The 20,473-nt window shown below is 37.8% G+C and overlaps 1 protein-coding gene across 1 annotated transcript in view; it reads right to left on the bottom strand.

Moving 5' to 3' along the window:
* The window catches only part of PIK3CB (phosphatidylinositol-4,5-bisphosphate 3-kinase, catalytic subunit beta), a 63,011-nt gene that overhangs the window by 33,891 nt on the left and 8,647 nt on the right, over positions 1-20,473 (bottom strand). Inside the window, exons 2-7 of the mRNA XM_009325037.1 lie at positions 12,234-12,419; positions 9,185-9,410; positions 7,313-7,536; positions 4,418-4,600; positions 3,991-4,161; positions 2,986-3,063 (exon numbers count right to left, since the gene is read on the bottom strand). Of these exons, the coding sequence (XP_009323312.1) occupies positions 2,986-3,063; positions 3,991-4,161; positions 4,418-4,600; positions 7,313-7,536; positions 9,185-9,410; positions 12,234-12,386 (1,035 nt within the window). The 5' untranslated portion in view covers positions 12,387-12,419. The remainder of the gene's footprint in view (positions 1-2,985; positions 3,064-3,990; positions 4,162-4,417; positions 4,601-7,312; positions 7,537-9,184; positions 9,411-12,233; positions 12,420-20,473) is intronic.

Below are 20,473 nucleotides of genomic sequence, written 5' to 3' on the forward strand. Positions count from 1 at the left end.
GGAAGAAAAGAACTTTGAATTCCCAACTGACATAGGCAAGATCTGTTCTGGGAGAGAGCCTATCTTTCCCTCCTTCAAAGAAACAACAGTGTGATCAACACTGAAGCAGTCCCAATCTTGACATATCTTTTTTGGCTACACCAACTACTGCTCAGTACCAAGTTCTCCATTTGTTAACTAGCTTAGATAAACTAGTCATTGGCAAACTGTAATACAGTTTAAATACAGTCTCATGCTAGAGAGCGAATCTGTCTTCAGCCCAGAATAATCGCTGGAGAAGGCATTAGCAGCACCAACAGATGGTCTCCAAATAACACCCATTGTGATCATTCTGGACTTCCCTGCAACAATTGCTACCGCTGATCAAGAGACTGCTGTCACAGCATCGGCGTTGGCAGAGGTATTAGGTCTTGGAGAACACACTGTTAGGGGTTATACACCTTGATACAGGTGCCATAGGAACATCCATTATTAAACTGACTCCTTGACTTACATATATACAATCCAATTTCATTTCTAAGCTTACAATCAATCACCGAAAGAAAAAGTTCAGTTTAGAAAACTACATTCACTGGAGTCCCAGCGGTACTCATAAAAACCACTATTACCTATTTTTGGCATGCACAGCCTCACCACTGTGAGTTAAGAACAGCAACATGAACATCCATGAAACAGCTCACATGAAAGTAATCTTACTTCAGGAAATCTAAATGTATACAGACTACACGTGTGTGTACATACCTATATGTAACAATATATACAATCAAAATTCTTGTTGATTCTTGTTGATTACATTTACAGGGTTTTTTTATTTCTCTGTAATTAAAGATTGCAGCCTTATATTCTTCAAAAAGGAAATACTGTGGCTGATGTCAGAGAACTGATTAAAATCACTTGGTTCATAACCTTCCTGAAACAATTCACCAGATGGTCCTTTATTAATTCATTTGGAGATTCACTGTATGTTCAACTGAATTTATAATCAAGTTCCTTTGCTGATTTAAAGGTATCTTACGGAAATATATTACGTCTAGTGTATTATCTGCTTGTGCTTTAACACCAGCAACAGTAAATAATCTAAAAATTGCCTTTTTTTTTTTTAAAACCAGGGGTTTAAATTCACATCTGCATAATTTTGAGTATTGTTCTTTGACTTGCTATCATCTGATATTGTAACTATATGCCACCAAATTCCCTGACTTTTCTTTTACTTTATTAATATAAAAAGCATAAGTGATCAAGTAAAATTTGATGTAACAAAGCATTGTATTGTTGGAACATGTTGCTATTTTGCTTGCCTTTTGGCTAGTTCTAATTCTATGATTTCCAATCCTGTTAATGTAAAGGATTGGATCCTAATTTTATTCTTTTCATTCTGACACTCCCCTTTTACTAATGAAACAGTATGTACTGATGGTGCAGCCAAAGAGCAAGGCAAAAAGAAAAGCAATTTCAAGTGTCATGTATTTGGAAAATTGGGTGCTAGACAGCTGAATGAAGTCACTTGTGCTCTAGGTGAAAATACTCAATCCAGCTCACATTAGCGGAGTGCTATCCATCTGACAAATGTTTTGTTTCCCACTACAAACACTGCATTTATGAACCCTGTTGGTGGTTTCAGCAAAAATAGATGAATATTGGCTTGATCCAAAGCACAATGAAACTAAGAGAACAATGGCAGTGAATTAAACAGGAGCCTTATTAATTCTAGCCTTAGAATCAGGACTAGGAAACAAATACGTTCTCAATAGTGACAATTCCGTAATAGCGTAGACAGACAATGCAGGGCAACGTGCACAAGCTTGCAAGGTTACTACGTGCATTCTTGTCCTTGGGTAACTACAGGACTTTAAAGTTTTCAAGACTAAAACCCATTCAAAATACTAAATAATATTTAGATAGTGTCCACAGGCACCAATACCAAAGAACTGTCATTTTTTCCCGTTTCTCCTCAAGCTTACAAGCAACGTATTTTCTTTTTCCTCTAAAAAAACTTGAAGAGTCTACAGAATGTAGAGTTAAGAAGATATTACAACTAGCTAAACAATGTTTTAGACAAAGAAAAGGAACCATCTGTTTTTGCAGACATCCATTACCACAGTCAGTGTCTCAGGTAGTAAAATTGTAACTATGGCTCATTAAGCTAGGTGGTAAAATGTAATATTGCTAATATACAAGGAGGTTGTAACAGTAGTTTTGAAAGAAAAAAAAAATGCACTGAGTATCCTGAATAAAGCATCACAACAGCAAACTTCAACGGCTAATTGAATTTCTTCCTAATCTACATGACTGGCTATTTAATATATTGATTGCCAAACAAAATCAAGGAAATGAATGTTGTTCTACCTCACAGGCAAGTGTCTTGTAAGGTCTTAAAGTAGTTGTGCAATAAATTCCCATGTGTTAACAACTTGTGGTCTGTAAAACAGTCAATAGCCCAGTCATGTACATTTTTACAGGAAGTGATACTACAGCTTTTTTTTGTGTTCAGCATGTTTAGAAAATAAAAGACAGATTGTATAGAAGCATGCAGTCCATGCTTAGACACACACAGAATATATTCTGGACTAGAAAAATACCTTATGTTCCACTGAAAAATGTTTAATATTTAATCTACTTCTGTTTCTCAGATGTTTACGACAGTTGAGTTTGAATAAGCTTATTTCACACCAGTATCGGTACTTTACAGATACCATCTTTAAAAAAAAAAAAAAATCAAGTACCACACGAACATTCATGTCATACTGTCCATGATTATTGATAATGTTCTAATGCACATATCCAACTTCAGACAATAAAGCAATACTTTAGCAATAAAGCAAGATTTTACCCAATGCTACCAATGTAACTGGGAATAACTAAAAATGTTTACACTTTTGCTGGAAAATTTTGATTGAAATCTGTATGATTTTGAGTTCACTAAACATTGAAAATCATTAAAATGATGAACAGAACGTCTTCTTGCAACTAGGCATAGTTACTTACTTTGGCATTTTCTTCTGTATTTAGTTTGTTACCCTTTAACAGAATAATCTTGAAAGGGTTGGAAATATCCCATACACTCTGAGAAGGGAAACAAAGATACAAGTTCATTCTTAATCAGTGTAACATATTGAGATCTATTTTATAAGCTACATATTTTAAGCAAAAGTCATAAATACAAACTGAGAGACGCATTTTTAAAAAAATAAATTTGAAATCTTAAAAAGATAAATTGGTTATCGTAACTACAAGAGCATACAAGATGCCCTAAAGGGGAAAAAAAAGTTAGAAAAAACACTCAGCTGAAAGGGGGGTGGGGGTGAGAAAACACATTGAGTACTACTTGCTGACAATTCAGAATAACCCTTCTAATCTATTGTTCATTCTAACATATACAGAGTGTGTAACAGAGCAAAGTCTGTCCACATTTCTTAGAATGACAGCATGTGAATTATAACTGTGCTGTAAGGCCGTAAGTTTAGCAACAAAGGAAACACCGTATTAGAAGAGAAGTTAGATGTATATTATGGCAAAAGTTGCCATCATTGAAGTGGCAACACCATGCAAGATATCCGGGCGAACACAAGAGATCACAGACCACTGCTGCCCAAGCTAGTGGAGCCTACGCATGGTGCTGAAGCCGAAGAATCCAGATTCTCTGCAATAACTTCTCCAGTTGCTGGTAACAGATTATTACCCACTCTCCTGGGTTGTGAATAAAAGTAGAATCAATAGCAACGGAAAGGAGACAGTGGGGGGAGGAGGAGGATGGATGAGGCATGAAAAGTAAGAAATTTCCAAAAAGCCTCAAAGTCTGCTATTTCTGATGTAAACCTTCTCGCAAGCAACGGGAGGCTCCGTTGCCTCCCGTTGGTCACCTACGCTGGTGACCAACACCAGTGACCTACACTGGAAAACAGCAGTAGCAGCACAAATCCCAGGCAGTGTGATTTATATTCCACAAGTCACTGTTCCTTTGATTATTAGATATTCTCCGTATCAACTTACAGTTGTTGTTCTTGTTTTTTTTGGTGGCAGAGGAAGAGGAAGGTTGGATGATTTTCGGTTTATGGCAGCTTCTACGGCAATCATCTCCTGCTCGCACATTTTCTTTATGGTGCAACACTCAACTAGAGTCAGCTGAGGAAGAGTCCTGTTCATCACACAGTTGCGTATATACTAAAAGCCCATGGATAAGAGTTGTTATCAGCTAGCAGACTATTTCTACGGCAACTTTCAAATCAAAGAAACAATACTACATTACAAAGATACAAAGGAAATGGTGCACATGTATTTTACAACAGGAGAGGGCAGCAGACACGAGGAGGTATTACTGTTCAGCACAGCTGACCATCCAATGGCACAGGAAGGAAGGTCAAATTTTGGCCAAGGCACTAGAGAACTGTTACAGTAAGTTCCAAAGAGCTTTATGTACCTGAAACTGAATTAATGGGTGATCACCAAAAACATATTCTAGCCTTCCGCTAACTTGCAGCACATAGTCAGCAGGATCAACTTCCTCATCTTCTTTCCCATGGATAGTCAAACGTTTTCGGATTGCCAGCTCATTCAGCTTGATGGGATTCATGTTAGGAGACACCTGAAAACTAAAAACATCCTAACAAAACACAAACAGGAATACTGAATGTCAAACTTGTCATAGTCAGACTTACAAGGCTTAAATCATAGCACCCACAATAAAATAGGCAGAAATACTTTACTGTTAAAAACAGTCTATTTTAACACTTACAGTTAATCTCTACATCTTTAGTGCAATCAGAGCAACAGTCACCCTAAAAGCTGCAAAATGATCAATTTCCAAACTTGTATCAGAAATACTTCTATGAACACAGAACTTTATCTAATTGATTCAGCCGTGATTTAAAGATTCTAGATCAGGATATCGATCTAGAAGCTTGTATTTTAGAATGTGAACGAGGTAGGCAATAAATCATGCGTACATTTCAAGGTATTTAGCAGTACTAGATGTGTAATTTTTCTTCTTTCTGGCCACAAGCGAGTGACCCTCTTTCTAGGTATCACTGTACTCAGAAGAAGAAGAAAAAGAAAGCTTCAAGTAGTAAAGCAGAAGAAACTGTTAGTGTGATTTACGTACAAAAACACCATCTTATTTGAGGGAGCGCAGAAAAGAGGGGTAGCAGCCAATACCTGTAGCATTTCGTATACAACACGGAAAGACTCTGGATTTTCAAAGAAAATTTCTAGAGGCTATCTACATATTTTCAAAGTATCTCTAATTTTGATGTGTTCCAAAAAGGTACAGGTAAGATGTTACTTTCTTTTTTAAATTTAAAAAAAAAAAAAAAAAAAGGTTAAACTCATTTAAAGTTCCTAATGTAAAAGGTCGTCTCTGAAGTCTGTCATCTCCCTTCATCTACCACATTATGCTCTGCACACGTTTATTTGCAAAGGTTGATTCAGCGAGTTCTGGTTCTGGTTTTTTGTTTTCATTTTTTTTATTTACACACACACACACTCCTGAAGATGTAAGCGTTCTAAAAGCAGTTATTTACAAATGTGAAGTGTTGTCTGGCTAACATTCTTTTGACTTGTGCTTTATTTATACAGAAGTTTACTGGTAAGAAGCCAAGCTGCCCTAATGGAAAAATCTACTCTCTGAAGTCAGGCAAAATTAATTCTCAGTTTCTGCATGGTTCGTAACAGCTTCCCCCTTTCAGAAAGCTGCCAAACCGTGAAGGCTTTCTTCTCCTATCATAACGGAGAGTGGGCAGACAGGGAAGGACACTTTTTCCTCCCAGGAAGCTGGCTGACGTACTTCCAAATTGTAGGTCTCTACGCCTATGTCACAGAAATGGGGATCAGTCTCTTTCTCTTGCTCCAGAGACAATCAGGTAGCTTCTACAGCTCACCCACACATTCTAGACAAAAAGTATTTTAATATTCCTTCCTCTTAATCTTGCAGCGTTCCTACTGAAAGAACACAACAGTCCCCATACTTCCCTATTTAATTCTCCTGAGATGATTTTTAGTACTCAGTGCAAGTAGTAAAGTCTGGAACAGAGTTTACTGCTCTAAAAAGCAGCTCAGATTTGAAGTGTTAATAGATTTGAAGGTCAGAACTGGCAGCAGAAGCATTCGAAACATTTGAAATGTCAGCAGCCTAAGCTATTACAGTGGCAGGCAAATACATTCTGCAGCAGCATGAACTTTTGCACTGCTTTTGTACTGTTATCATGTGCATATATATACACAATATCTTAATCAAAAGCTGACAAACACACAGATATTCTCACTCCTGGACAACTACGAGTCTCTACTAAGCCAAAGAAGACTGGAAAAAGGTTTTGTCATGAAAACATCTATGCATCCAGCATCAGCTAGTGTTACTGGTGACCAGATTTAGTACTCACCTCTGCATTTAGTGTTTCCAGAGTCAGATATGATTTTACCACTTTGGATTTTTTATTTTTTAAGTTAAAAAAAGATAGTATTAGAAATAATATAGCTTTGTAAATAAGGTCAGCTGAATCATTAGAAAATAAGTACCTAGGACCCAGGTCAAAATGGACACCAAATATCACCTGATATATTTACACACTTGTGAGGTTTTAAGGTTTCCCATGCTGATCCCTCACTGTTATCAAAAAGAGCACAGTGCAAAAATGAATAATGGGAATGCTGGACTCAAGTAGAATCATAGCAACTTCAACATCAAAAAAATGAAGCTAAATCATTTTACATGGAAACTAAAGGGGTTTTTATTTTAAAAATAAGGTATGGATTTGTTAGATGAAACAAAAAGGTAACTCTCAAGTCTCAGCTAGTGTTTTATTTGCCTATATGCATGTCTAGCGTATGGAATACTAATTCCTCTTTTTTCAAAATGTATTGCTCAACCTAATTAGCAGACCAACCCCAAAGATGTTCAACAATGAATCACACACAAAAAGAAATGTGTTGAATACAGTGCCTCCCAATTCACCAGCATCTCCTGACCCTAAAATTGAACACTAGTGAAGCAACACAATAGCAGTTGGCCAAAAGAAGTCCTGACAACTTTGAATTGTGTTTTATGTTTAAACGGAAGTGAAATAATACAGAATATACAAGTTGTACATTTTTACTTTAAAAATAGAACAGTAATTTGACTTCAGAAGTTCAGTTCACAACCGTAGGTTTGCGTCTTCACTTTCTTTCAAGAGTCAAGCATCCCCATGAAACAATTTGCAGTTTAAAGCAAACACCATAATGTTAGTATTCTATTTCATTTACATCCTTGATCAGTCACATGCTAATTCAGATCAGGGTCAAGAACAGTACATTAAATGTGATGAACAACCATTCCTACCTGGCAGTTATCAAAATGAACAGCCACTACAAGATTTCCACTATAGAGCTTATCTTGGAAGCTCTCTGGGATAACAGGTTCCTGTTCTGGTGGGTAAGTGTGCTTTAACCAGTCCATCCAGGAGAGACCCACAAGCGACTGAATCTTCTCCTCACTGATTCTCCGCATTTTAGCTCGGAAGTCATTCACTTCAGGATCTTGTAAGGCATCAAACTCATGGAGACCTGAAAGAATTCAAGCAAGCAAAAGGATACATACCTGTACAAATACTGCCCATCTATTTACCATCCCACTCAAACCTTTATCATCCTTAAGTTAAGGTTACATAAGTGGTTTTCTTCAGACATCCCATCTGAAATGGGTGCTCCAAAGTGAGTTGGGTTCCACGTTGTCCTGCACATCAGTGGACTTCTGAAGTTACTTGTCCAATTCCCATGCAACCTCGCATGGGAGTTTAGTTTAAACAGCAAGAACCAATGCCTTTCTTAGGTACTATTAAATGGAAAAGCCAACCTCACCCTGAGTTCAAGATAGTTTGGAAAGTTTTAAGTCTCTCCTCACAAGAGCAAATGCAAAGAAAGCACAGCAAATGCATCAAAGACCATAGAGGGGAAGGAGTGTTTGCAAACTTTTTTTTTAATCCCACAGAAAGATGATGTTATCTTTTTTATTTTGTTTCAAAGTCAAAAAAGAAGGACAGCGGGACCATAAATAGATAAACCTATTCTTGAATTTTCCTTGTGATTAAAATCTTCTACTCAAGTCAAAACGACAGGACTGAAATTTCAACCAGTCCAAGACCGGTAAAGTTCCTTTTCCAAAATATGTAAAGACAGAATACACAGTGGAGAGTCCACACAGCTGTGATTCTTCGGGACTTTAGGAAATATAGGGCCTGCAAGTGTGTGTTTCTTTCTTTTCTCCTGAACCTTGAAGGACATTGTCCAAGTTACACAAAGCACTGAACACCTTTTGAGAACAAAACACTAAGTTTAGAAGCTTAGACAGGAACCCATTTTTTCCACTGCTAAGGTACAGAAGAGGGGTTGCATAAGGAAGGATCTCGCTATATAACAAGCAAAATATTCAATCAAAGAAAGTGAATCTCTCAGAATCTGTCAGAATATGTCTGAATGGTTAAACTGGTTAACTGTTTCCATTGTCAGTTTTAACAAATAGGCAGACAGTGTACTGCTGAAATCTAAACAAAACCTGCAGTCTTTATAAAAGAGCTAACAATAGTTCATTGTTTTAAAACAAGAGGTATGACCTCACACGACCCTGTCAATCTTGATTGTATAACCAAGCATAGTAGATTTAAAAGCTGAAAATTCTGAAATAACATCAAGAACAAGTTACTGTGAAACCTTTAAAAATAGCTTTTCATTGTTTGCTGAAAACCAGTGCCACAATTGAGAGCAAAAATAAGAATCATATTGTTAACCAACTCAGAAACCATGTATAACAAAACCATAATAATTTCTAGTTCCTTCTGTGTATCCAGTTTGCTGTTAGGCTATTTATGGTAACGCTTTTCAGGGATTATGCTTTCCTTCACTTAGTAATAATATTACAGATTTTTCCCCCCGTCTAGTAAGATAAAATTTGCTCGATTAATGTAGTAATACAATACAGTGCTGAAATACAACACAGAGAGTAGCTTTCATCAACTTCCAAATGTTTCATCTTGAGTATTTAAATTCTTTTAAACTATACCAATATTAGTTTGAGAAAGCGAAATTCTGTCAGGGACAAAAAGAGAAGGGGAATACTTAATTTTAATTTTTTCCACTGTTACCTGCCCAATTAAGACCCTCATACAAAACAAAGTTTACCCTCATTTTTAAAAAAAATTAAAAGAAATTTAATTACCTTTGCCTATAAGGACACCTATTTTGGAATCCAACTTTTCTCCTGGATCACAATTCCTTGTGACTAGTTTAAGGACAGGAAGAAAGGGTCTAACATCACAAAGTCTCCGTGTTTCATCCTCTAATTCTTCATGTACAGCAGTCTGATTCACGCATGAGAACATGTAAGAGTCAATTTCCATGAGGAGATGAAAGAGTGGATAGGCATGTGCCTGCTTCCATAACAGCTGCAAAGAAAATAAATAAATAATAAAGCAAAACAAGAAAGCACGGACATATCTTATGGCACTGAAGGTAACACTAATTTCCATTTATGTTCCCACATGAACATAAGAGTAACATGTTTGCGAACTTGGTTCATTTTTATCCCTATGTATCATTACATGTTTACTTTGTCTTGTTCGTAGTCTCTGTCTTGAGGTTATTTTTAAGCAGCAACTTGTGTGCATAAATATCCCAGGGGTAAAAAACACATAGGTACAAGTACTACGAGGTGATGAGAGAAGGGCAGCACCTCATCCTGATGCCTATCCTGGGACTGACCCAGTGAACGCAGTCCTGTTTGCAGTAATGTTGCAGGACCGCAGCTGTCACTACAGTAACAAAGCACTTACTGATTTTGGAGGGAGATGTTCTTGACACTGACCAGCAAACTGTCACCCTCCTCCACCCATTCCTATAGCTTCCTATCAAAATCCTTCTCCCTCAAGACACATCTACATGTTCTTTTTCCAGTAATTACTGTAATATGTAGACAACAAGTTCCCACTATGGAACTAATTCCTGAATAAAAAATTCCCTGTTGTCTGGAGAAGCTCAAAGTAAATTTATTTGTAAACTACTGGCAGGCCACTGAGACGTGCAAGTCACCCACAGAACGCTAAATAAAGCTTTACTGAACTGAATATTTAAGTAGCAGATTACACCTTAAGTAACACCAACGCATCAAATATATCAAATCCTTATTAAATTGGAAATAAAAACAGCTCTCCCGACCTAAATACTATTCAGATCTTTGTCTGTGAGAATATTTTTGTCCTAATTTTAAAACTTTACATTTTATGGATTTGTTTCTGAAACTTATTTTGAAACAGGAACTGCAGGATCAATAATGCAAAGGCAAAAACCTTTTGCTGAACTGAACATACCTGCATATACTTCATAGATTTGTACAATGAATTCTGCCTTCCAGAAACATATTCCAGTGTATTTTGCCTAGCTGAGTGAGAGGTGAGTCCAGCAACTACCTTTGGCGTAGAGCAAAAATTCCAGCTTCAAAGGTATCAAAAGACTAAATCTATGATTGCCTTTGTGTTCTTCTCCCATAGCTAATTATATTGATTAAAAATTCGTACCTTCCCTCCCCCCCTAAGCTGTCTAACTTGAATTTCCAGCTACTGGTACTTATTATATTCCTCAACGATTGTAAAATTTAAAAAGCCATGAAGTCCCTGAAACTGACTTCCACTGAAAGTAGCCATTTGCCATCACCCAAAGTACTGGCCTGGTAGAATTATAAAGTCTACAGAAATGAAAAATTCTTCAGCCCTCAAGTAATTGGTTATTTTTCCTCTGTGCTCTTATTTTAATCTCAACAGTTTCATGTACAAGATAAACTCCTTATATTTGCTCTCAAGTCCTCTATTTATACATCCAAGGGTCCACAAATTAGGGCTTGTCACAGCAACGTGGTGGGAGCAAAGCTATTAATCCGGTATGCCATCAAAGTCTTCATTTTTGTTGTATTTTCAAATACAGTGATTTCCATAAAAGACCTCCGTAATGATCAACACTTGTTTTCTTTGAAAAACAGCTAAGTATCAACGGAACCTGTTTATAGCATGTTAAGTTTCAATGTGTCACAACCATCAAGAAAACCAGGCAGCTTAGTTCAAGTTCCTTATTGTTGTCACTTACATGCTTGTTTTTTAAATTCTTTACCAGTTGAAATCACTATCAGCTATTCCATTATCTTACCCACCAACTAACCTGCAGTTGCCCAGGTTACCCTTTTACTATAACAACAGTGACACTTTTCCAGTCTGAATTATTTCAAGTATCTGAGTATAGCACAAAACTTATTTCTTGGATCGCTTCAATTTCTAGTGGCCCTCTCATTTCTTCTAAAATACTAAGTGGTCCACCGCATTAAAAAAACCAAACCAAACAAACAAACTTCAGTGTCTAGAAAGTTTCAAATTCGGAGTACAATAAATTATATGAAGCTACTACTGATACGAAGAAAATAATTCCTATAAACAAGTGAATACTGTCAGACTGGATACGAATAAAAAACAATGTACTTATTTACTAGGCAACGCAACGGAATGAGAAATCACACTTCATTTTCTTTTAGAAGTTTATTATGCTTAAGGAGCAGATTACTTGGTGTTGTAATTCGCCCACTACCTAATTCTAAAGTAACTTGTCTAAATGCCCTTACACAGCCATTATCTAATGAAAGGTCAGCAGATTATTCTTTAATATCCGTGGTTATTTCCTTACATGGTCCCCTTCCTTCTATTTGAGTATTCCCTTGCTTTTTAAGTGATGCCCTAACAAGGCACTGTACACAACCTTTAAGTGGCATACATAGTTTTTAAAGCGTCCATCTTTGGTGTCAGTCAAAAGAAGCAGGAGCACCATCTGTGATTTCTGTATTAAAAATCAGATTAGACACAGCGTCTCCTGTTTCCATGCTAATCAGAGAAATGTTAAATAAACATACAATGTACTACCAATGTGTTAAGAAAAGGTTTAGCTATAGCAATACAGTATTAATATAGAGCTATTAGAATAATCTCTGCTGAAGTGTAACCATCAGCAAGAAGCAATTTCTCCGAACCTTGCTATCTACCCAAAAACATTCCAAACCCCCAGACACATATACATCTTTATTAATCAATCTGCTATGCACGTACCTTAAATACATTATTTTTTATGCCTGCTCAAATTCATTACTTGATTTGCCAAAAGGCACATAAAAATCAGAAACAGCACTCATTCCAAATATCAGTTAACTTCTCAGTTAATTGACCGTTTGGTATTACCTGTTTAATATGAGATATGGTGGCATCTCGAGGGACATCCAGGTTGATGTAGATTCCAGTGGGCAACAGGAAGTCCACAGATATTGAGCCATCAGCACCAATCTGTGAATCCACTGCCCAGATGTCAAGGCTGTCTGTCACGGCAGGAGGCATTATGGAATCGCAATAATATCATAACCACATGGCCTTAGGGGGGAGGAAAAAAAAAAAAGAAATCAGTATATGTAACCTTCTATAATTAGACACACATTTTAAAGCCTTTGGAAAGTTTACATAAGCCTGCTTGTACAGCTCAGCTTGCAAGTCTGGGGTCTCAAATGCCAGTATTGCAAACACATAAGCATAGTTTTACTCATTAATTCCATTTAGTATAATAAAAGCACTTGCCTGCTAAAGCACTATTGTTGAGATGTTTATATCATTAAGACAAAGTAGTAAGAGAAAAAACTAACCTATTAGAGGTTAGCTAAAACAAAGGTGGAAATTCATTTTAGATTTTCTCTAAAACTATTTACCTGCATGAAATACAACCAAAGCAAACTTCTTGGACAAAGCATAGCAATATTTAATACGAAAGCACATGATCAATTTCATAATTTCGTTTTTGCAAATTTCCTGTTAGTTGTCCACAAATGTGGCCAGAGTGACATACTCAACTTGAAAGTCTATATTAATAGCAGGAAAATCACCTTCAACACTATTGCATAGTGACATTTTCCTCTAAAGACATGTATCTCAATTTACTCTCACCCTTAAAGAAAGACCATCTCCTGTGAATTCAACCCACTGTGTAAACTACATCCACTGCAGGGTAGGGGGAAACCCTTTGTGTGATCTACTTCAACTCACTACACTGGCTTCCTGATTACTTGTCCTTCGTATTTCAAGACATTTTTATTTACTCTTAATGCTACCACTAGTTTTTCTGACCTTCCAAGTCTTATCTTTCGATTACCACTCTCTAAAGATGTGTTTTCCCTTCAATCACTATTCACTGAGTATTTACCTTCCTCTTCATCCAGACAATGCTCTTCAGCTGACAAAGGGATGGGAAGTGTTGTAAAAGACTATTGTAAAGCACTTCTCCAGTAAAGACAAGTTACCCCTACACCTTTCTAATTCTTGTTGGACGTCACAAGATGTGGGAAATCACCATTTGTAAAAAAATAAGCCAGAATGTGCAACTCCACTACTATTACAGCTTTCCATTATTTTTATCACTCCTTTCCTTCTCTTCTAGATACTTTCCCTGCTCTGAAATCAGGCCTGTTCTGCTTGACTGAAGGCATTTCCCCTATGTCCTGGTTTTGGCAGGGATAGAGTTAATTTCCTTCCTAGTAGCTGGTACAGTGCTGTGTTTTGGATTTAGCATGAGAATAACGTTGATAACACACGGATGTTTTAGTTGTTGCTGAGCAGTGCTTATACTAAGTCAAGGACTTTTCAGTTTCCCATGCTCTACTGACTGAGAAGGCTGGGGGGGCACAAGAAGCTGGGAGGGGGCACAGCCAGGACAGCTGACCCAAACTGGCCAAAGGGACATTCCATACCATGGGACGTCACGCTCAGTACATAAACTGGGTAAAGCTGGCCGGGGGGGCCGCTGCTTGGGGACTGGCTGGGCATCGGTCGGTGGGTGGTGAGCAATTGCACCGTGCATCACTTATTTTGTATATTCTTTTATCATTATTATTATTTTCCCTTCCTTGTCTGTCTTATTAAACTGTCTTTATCTCAACCCACGGATTTTACTTTTTTTTCCCCCCCGATTTTCTCCCCTATCTCACTGGAGGGTTTGAGGGAGTGAGCAAACGGCTGTGTGGTGTTTAGCTGCCTGACAGGTTAAACCACAACACCCTACTACAGCACCAGCAGAAAAAGCAGGATGTAACCAATACACTGGGCTGCTGTTCTTTATACATCACAGAGTAGGTTCAAACAAGCTCATCGGCAAATGCGGAAAAAAAAATTAAAAAAAGAAAAATAGCACAACAGCCTTCTGAAATCCAGTCACCACTGCCGACTACATTGCTAAAAAGTCTGACACACAATCTTCCCCTTTGATAAGACACTAGGCAAAATCCATTATTAAAAGGTAATCCTTTCTACAGGTGCTAAACCTACAAAGGTATACCTAGATATAGTACAAGACTGCTTAAATTGGTCATGCCATAGAATTACAGATAATTATCATGCTGTGCAAACTTTCCAAATGTATATGCATTTATGAATACAGCTTTTCAATCCCAAAGCACTTTATTAATATTTTTGCCCCAAAACAAGCAACCAGGAAATCTTTTTATAATGCACTGTAGTTGAACCCACCACAAAACTCCAGGAGACCAACTACATCATAACAAAGGTGTTTCGTTCCCCTCCCTCCCCAGCTTATCTTTTTTCTTTATAAAATAGCTTAGTTTGGGAAAAGTCACACCACCAGCTACTAAATCCAAACTTTATGATATGCAGGAGTTAATGCTTCACTTGTAGCGAGTTAAATTTGTTTGACATTCCTATTTCAGAAATTCAACTCTTTAAGGTAGGCTTTTAAACCAAACAATTCATTGTCATATGCATCATCATCCTTAACTCACAACAGAAATACAGAAGTGGTACTTCGAGAAGTCTCTTTGTAATCCCTTGCTTTATACAGACAGCTTGCAATGAAATAAATAAATAAGCAAGCAAGCATAGGGGAAAGCTGAATGTGCCTATAATGGATAACAGAATATGCCAGCAGCACAAAAATCAACTACTACAGAAGCTTAACTTTGTATTGACAAACAAGCTATTAATATTTTGGAACATATTATGAAGGGCTGTTCAGTCCTAACTTTTACTGATCATCACTGTTAAACAAATAGTACCATTTAAATCGCCACTAAAATATTCACAGTCCATCTCTGCATCATTCCTTAGTATTGGTTTCTATCCCTCCAACTACTGTAAATATATAAAATGGCTCATCTAACATTTGGAAAAATTCAGGAGATTAAAATCTCCAGTAGAGAAAGGCAGCTGGCTAGAGAGAACAGAAATCTCCTAAAGCTTACCAGCCACCAGTGGAATGGCAAGCCGCAAACCCGCATGGAGCCCAGCTAAATACTGAAAGCAGCTATTTGGTACCACAGCTGTGCTACTATCAGCTTGCCAGTTCAAAGCTGCCTTAGACACGAGGCAACACACTCAGGTCTCACCTCTAACTGCCATGTAAATACACTGAGCACTGAGACCCGAGTAATTTCAAAACCTTTCCATTCAGCCTCAGCAAAGGTGTGAGGACTCAGGCAAGCATGGCTGCTGCCAACACGTCTTGTTACCACACTAAATATGTGGATCACATTTAGCATATCAACTTCCGACACATATTTGCTCTAGTGCTAACAGCCTTATTCCAGACGCCAAGAGACCTTGTAGCTTCCTCCCCAGCCCCCAACAAAAGTATATCTCATCATCTAACCAAAGAGACCACTAGGAAAGGAAAAAAGGAAAAAACAACAAAAAAATGTTGCTTGTACTAGATAAAAATATAGTAGAATTTTCATTAACAGCAAACAAAAAACCTCTAACTTTCAGAAAGCATAAATACATAAGGAAGAACACTTTTCCTCATTAGAAGCAACAATTAGGGAGCTCCTATCATCACCATTATCGAATAATAGTTTATCATCATCAGGTCCTCATTCCCCAAATAAATCCACTACACTGCATCAGACTGAATCAAAACAAAAAGAACTGGGGGGTGGGGGTGTAGACCTGGTGACAATAAACAAATCAGGTATGAAAATATTTGTCTTAATTACCAGATCTTTATAAATCCATCCCTTCACTCATCAATGGGTATGGAAAATTTAGCATGGTGCATCTCTTAAGTTGTCTAAAGGAAAGAAAGAAAATTTAACCCCACCATGCAACACTAGACTAGACTATTAGAATAACACAGCATCTACCCAAAAAAACTTGAGAAAATGCGTAGTTCCTCACTACCAATCAGCATCTCTCATCATGAGATACTACTTAAATGGGATATTACTTCTTTTCTCCCATCCAGCTACTTCTACCCATAAAACCTTGGCTGTAATTTTGTTGTAACTGAAATAGCAGACAAAAAAAATCATTTGAATTATGTAAAATGAAAGATTTTTCATACTTAGATGCACACACAGCCTATTTTCAGTTATCTTCTGTGGTCATCATGGTAAAATAAAGTGGTATCACCATTATAAAGCATTACTTTAACAGGTACAGCAGCAAGGAAAACATTAATCTGTTCTATGTAGTTATTTCATCCGTAACTTCTATTTCAATTCAGCAGAAGATCTTTTCTATTTTCAGCCTCTTTCAGAGGTTTTTCCACAACATTTGCAATTGTTGAAACCACTTTAGTGCATCAACAAGAGTTTGAAATGTTCAAAGAAGCAAGACTTAAAAACGCTGCTGCATACCCTGTAACCTAGACACCACAACACACAGAGTTTTAGAGTTCTTGGAAGATACTTGTTTATAATTATGGACTTCCAACACAGACATCAGAATCTTTTGAAATTCCATTAAAAAGAGAAGAGCAATCATCACGCCAATCTGAGCATGCTAGGAAGCTATTCTTGCTTTCAGGCACTTACTTAATATTTCCTTCCTCAAGGAAACAGGTTAGTGTCTTTTACAGTCGGCACCCAGTTTCCACCAGTAGCTGACATCACAGGGGTCAAGAGAGAGAACAAGTATTTAAACTGAGAACAATACTGATTGCTGACATAAGACAGCGGCGAGAATGAGTCATGGGCCAAACTGTAAAATGTGTGGTGGCACTAGTGACTAACTAACAATATCACATCTAGTAACTGAAACAAAGGCAGAAAGCCATCTGGATTGGGAGCAATAATACAAGAAACATTTTAAACAACTTCCAGCTAAAGGAAAAAAAACAACAATCAAAATAATAATAAAAAGCTATTTCAGGCTGTTAACCTCATAACTATTCTTGCCTACTGTCATGGTAAAAAAAACTTCTCATACAAAAGAAGGAAGTAATTAAAACAGTACTTAATCTTGGCTACTCAAGTATCTAATCAATGATTATTTGAATTTAATAGCAGCAAAGCCCAATACTAAATGCTTTTTTAAGTCACAGGTATGTAGTATTGATAGACAGCATACAAACCTTCCCATGTAAAGTGTAAAGTTGCTCTAAATTTTGACTTACACATTTCAGATTCATATCTCTGTGTGTGTGTACACACACTTAATCTCAAAACTGCTCAATTTGTATTTTAAGAGACCAGCAGTTCTGAAAGAGCTGCTTAGACTAATGGAAAGAAATGGAACACAGATTAGTAGAACATCTGCAGAACGAGAAGAAGAGAAAGAAAATTTAACACTCATCTTTGTATTTACTTATTTAACGTACACAAACAAGAAGCCCTACAACAAAGTTTCTCAAACCAAGACAACTGCCTGCCATTTTTCTATCTGTAAATCTGTACATCTGGTATGTGCACCAAGCATTAAGACTGAAGTAGAACAACTATCACTACAAGCCGTCAACATCTAGACTGTAAGCCTCCACACTGTGGCATAATATGGTTTTCATAATACACTTCAAGTGAAGCTGTGCAACACAGTGCTGTGCTCACTGATAGCTAGAGGGGAATGCCTGCATCCTCCCTTCTGCTCCCCCTACTCCGGGCTGCCCAGTTCCGTTCCCCTGCCTTGCACCCACTTCAGCACACATCAGGTCTCCTCATGAACCGTTTCAGCTTATCACCCAGGTAGAATCAGTGAGTGATTTTCTTTCACATTATCCGGTTGAATCAAGTCACAGAAGGATCTAAAGCGTGCCAGAGCCTCTGAAAGGAGAAGAATGGAAGTGGGATCTTCTCTTTTCATCAGCAGCGAGCCTCCAGATTGCGTCATACCGCTTCAGGTAACTACAGCCTCAAGATGCAGTTTTACAGCTGGCTAAAACTGATAGAAGATCATACTGCCCTTCCTGTCAGCAAGATCAGAGCACTGATCCAACTGAGATTTTCGGTATTTCTCTTTAAAGTTAGTTTTCACTCAAAACGGATTTCTAAGCAGGCTCACTGCATGAACGCAGAAAGAAGGTGGTGGTAACACTCAGCTGGGAACAGGGCAGGACCATCCCTTCTGACAGCAGCCCAGATGTTGAGCAACTTAAGCAATACATGAAATAACACTTTCATTTGCTTTCAACAGGGAGAAATCTAAATGCCTAAAGCAGAATGAATACTTCACACTAACATAATCCCAGCTAGGTAAAAGGGGAGGAAGGAATCTAGTGAACCATACAGTAAGTTACGTAGATTTTCATCACTGATATCTTCCATAAACATTCACTTGTCTTGACACTGCTTCACCAACAGACCAGACCATCTGTTGGTGACTGTCTGTTTCACCATAGAAGCAATATAAGCTATTTTTTCTTCATTATGGATTCCTGCAGAAGGTGAGAATTTCCTCTGTGAAATCAATGTGGAAGTTACAGAATTTAATTTTCTGTCTTTTCTCTGTATTGTGACCTTGATCACAAGATAATCAGACATTTTAAGCAGATGAGACCAGCCAAAAGACCACAGCCCCTGAACAGCTATTGAGAACATATTGAGCTATGTGTTCCCAGGCACAGGGTTCTTCCTTGTTGTTCTTGTTTTGTTGTGGGGTGGTTGTCTGGGTTTTTTTGGTTTTGGGTTTTTTTTTTTGGGGGGGGGGGGAGGTGGGGAGGTTTGTTTTGTTTTTTAAAGGATTTACCATCTCTAGGCAGATAGAAGAATCTGCTCTAGTGCTAACAGCCTTATTCCAGAAGCCAAGAGACCTTGTAGCTTCCTCCCCACCCCCCAACAAAAGTATATCTCATCATCTAACCAAAGAGACCACTAGGAAAAGAAAAAAGTAAAAAACAAACAAACAAAAAAAAGGGCTACCAGAAGCAGGCTGCCTCTTCATTGATTCCTAAAAGGGTTTCAGGAAAGATGACAGTATTTTTTTTCCCCCCTAACCAAAACACAGAGCTACAACCATGCGTGCCCGGGCTATACAGTGCAGGTACAAAAGCAGTCTGTAAAAACAACGTAGGCAACACTTCCAGCAAGTGTCAGTCACCAGCAGAACCACTGGAATATTACACGATATCAGTTAACAAAACCCAGGTGTTCAGAACATCCCCAAGAGTTACAAGACTTAGCTTTTAGACTAAAGGATCAGTAGGGTTTCAGAAGCTGTGGTTACAAGTTGGCGTTGTGTTCCCTTACTAAGCCATCCACTCAGAAGCTAATCCCATTTTGCTGAGGAGGCAGGCAAGACCAATTTGTGGCAAACTCAATTCCATCATGACTACTTCAGGACAAGACAGCACCGACAGCCCAGGACCACGCAGCTGCAAAGGCTTCACACCACTGCTGTAAGAGTTGGTGAACTCAGTTTTACCTGTGTCGAGTAGTTAACTTGCTCACGTAAAGGAATTAAATCCAACAGGTGCAAATATCTGACATAAAACAGTGCCGACCAAGAAGATATGAAGGACAAAGCAAAGCGCGGGAGAGATTTCATAAGGTTATCCTGAAATTAAGAGCTGAACAAGAGCATGCTCAGAGAGAGCGAGCCTGTCTGGAAGCACTGCAAAAAAATAGACATGGAGTAAAAATGCAATGAACTTCCCTTTGAAAATGATTTATCATATCAGCAAAAGACCTAGACATTAAAAAGTACTCACAAATCCACATAGATTGTTATCAACACCCAACATTAATCTGTGTCAGGTAAGTTCTTCTAAAACCAACATTTTGAAGAGCGCACCAATTATAAAATTTCACACTATGTCATTAAGTTAGAAATTCTCCTTTACTTGTGAACTCACCACAAGTCCCCTAACATCCATCCTTTGAGGTGTATTTTTCTGTTTTTGAAAGAACATCAATGTAAAATCTAATGCAACATTCAATCTATTATCTCGAAGCATAATCAAAAAGAATACTAATAAAAGACAAGTAAAAGAAGCTGCAAGGAAGCTGGTAAATATAAACACCCACATAACACACAGTGTTAGAGGAAAATTCTGACGCCCTGTTATCTCTCATAGCATTTATTCTCCTGAGCTGCCTCATAGCACCGAGAAAATCTAGTCTTCAGACAATCCTTTAGAAGAGATATTGTACATCCAAGATGATGTCACCTATCCCTGAAATGTGGCCACAGTTCTCTCAGGATGAAGTCAGTATGCTATC

Source organism: Pygoscelis adeliae, unplaced genomic scaffold, assembly GCF_000699105.1.
Source record: "Pygoscelis adeliae isolate BGI_AS28 unplaced genomic scaffold, ASM69910v1 Scaffold155, whole genome shotgun sequence".
NCBI classification, from domain to species: domain Eukaryota; kingdom Metazoa; phylum Chordata; class Aves; order Sphenisciformes; family Spheniscidae; genus Pygoscelis; species Pygoscelis adeliae.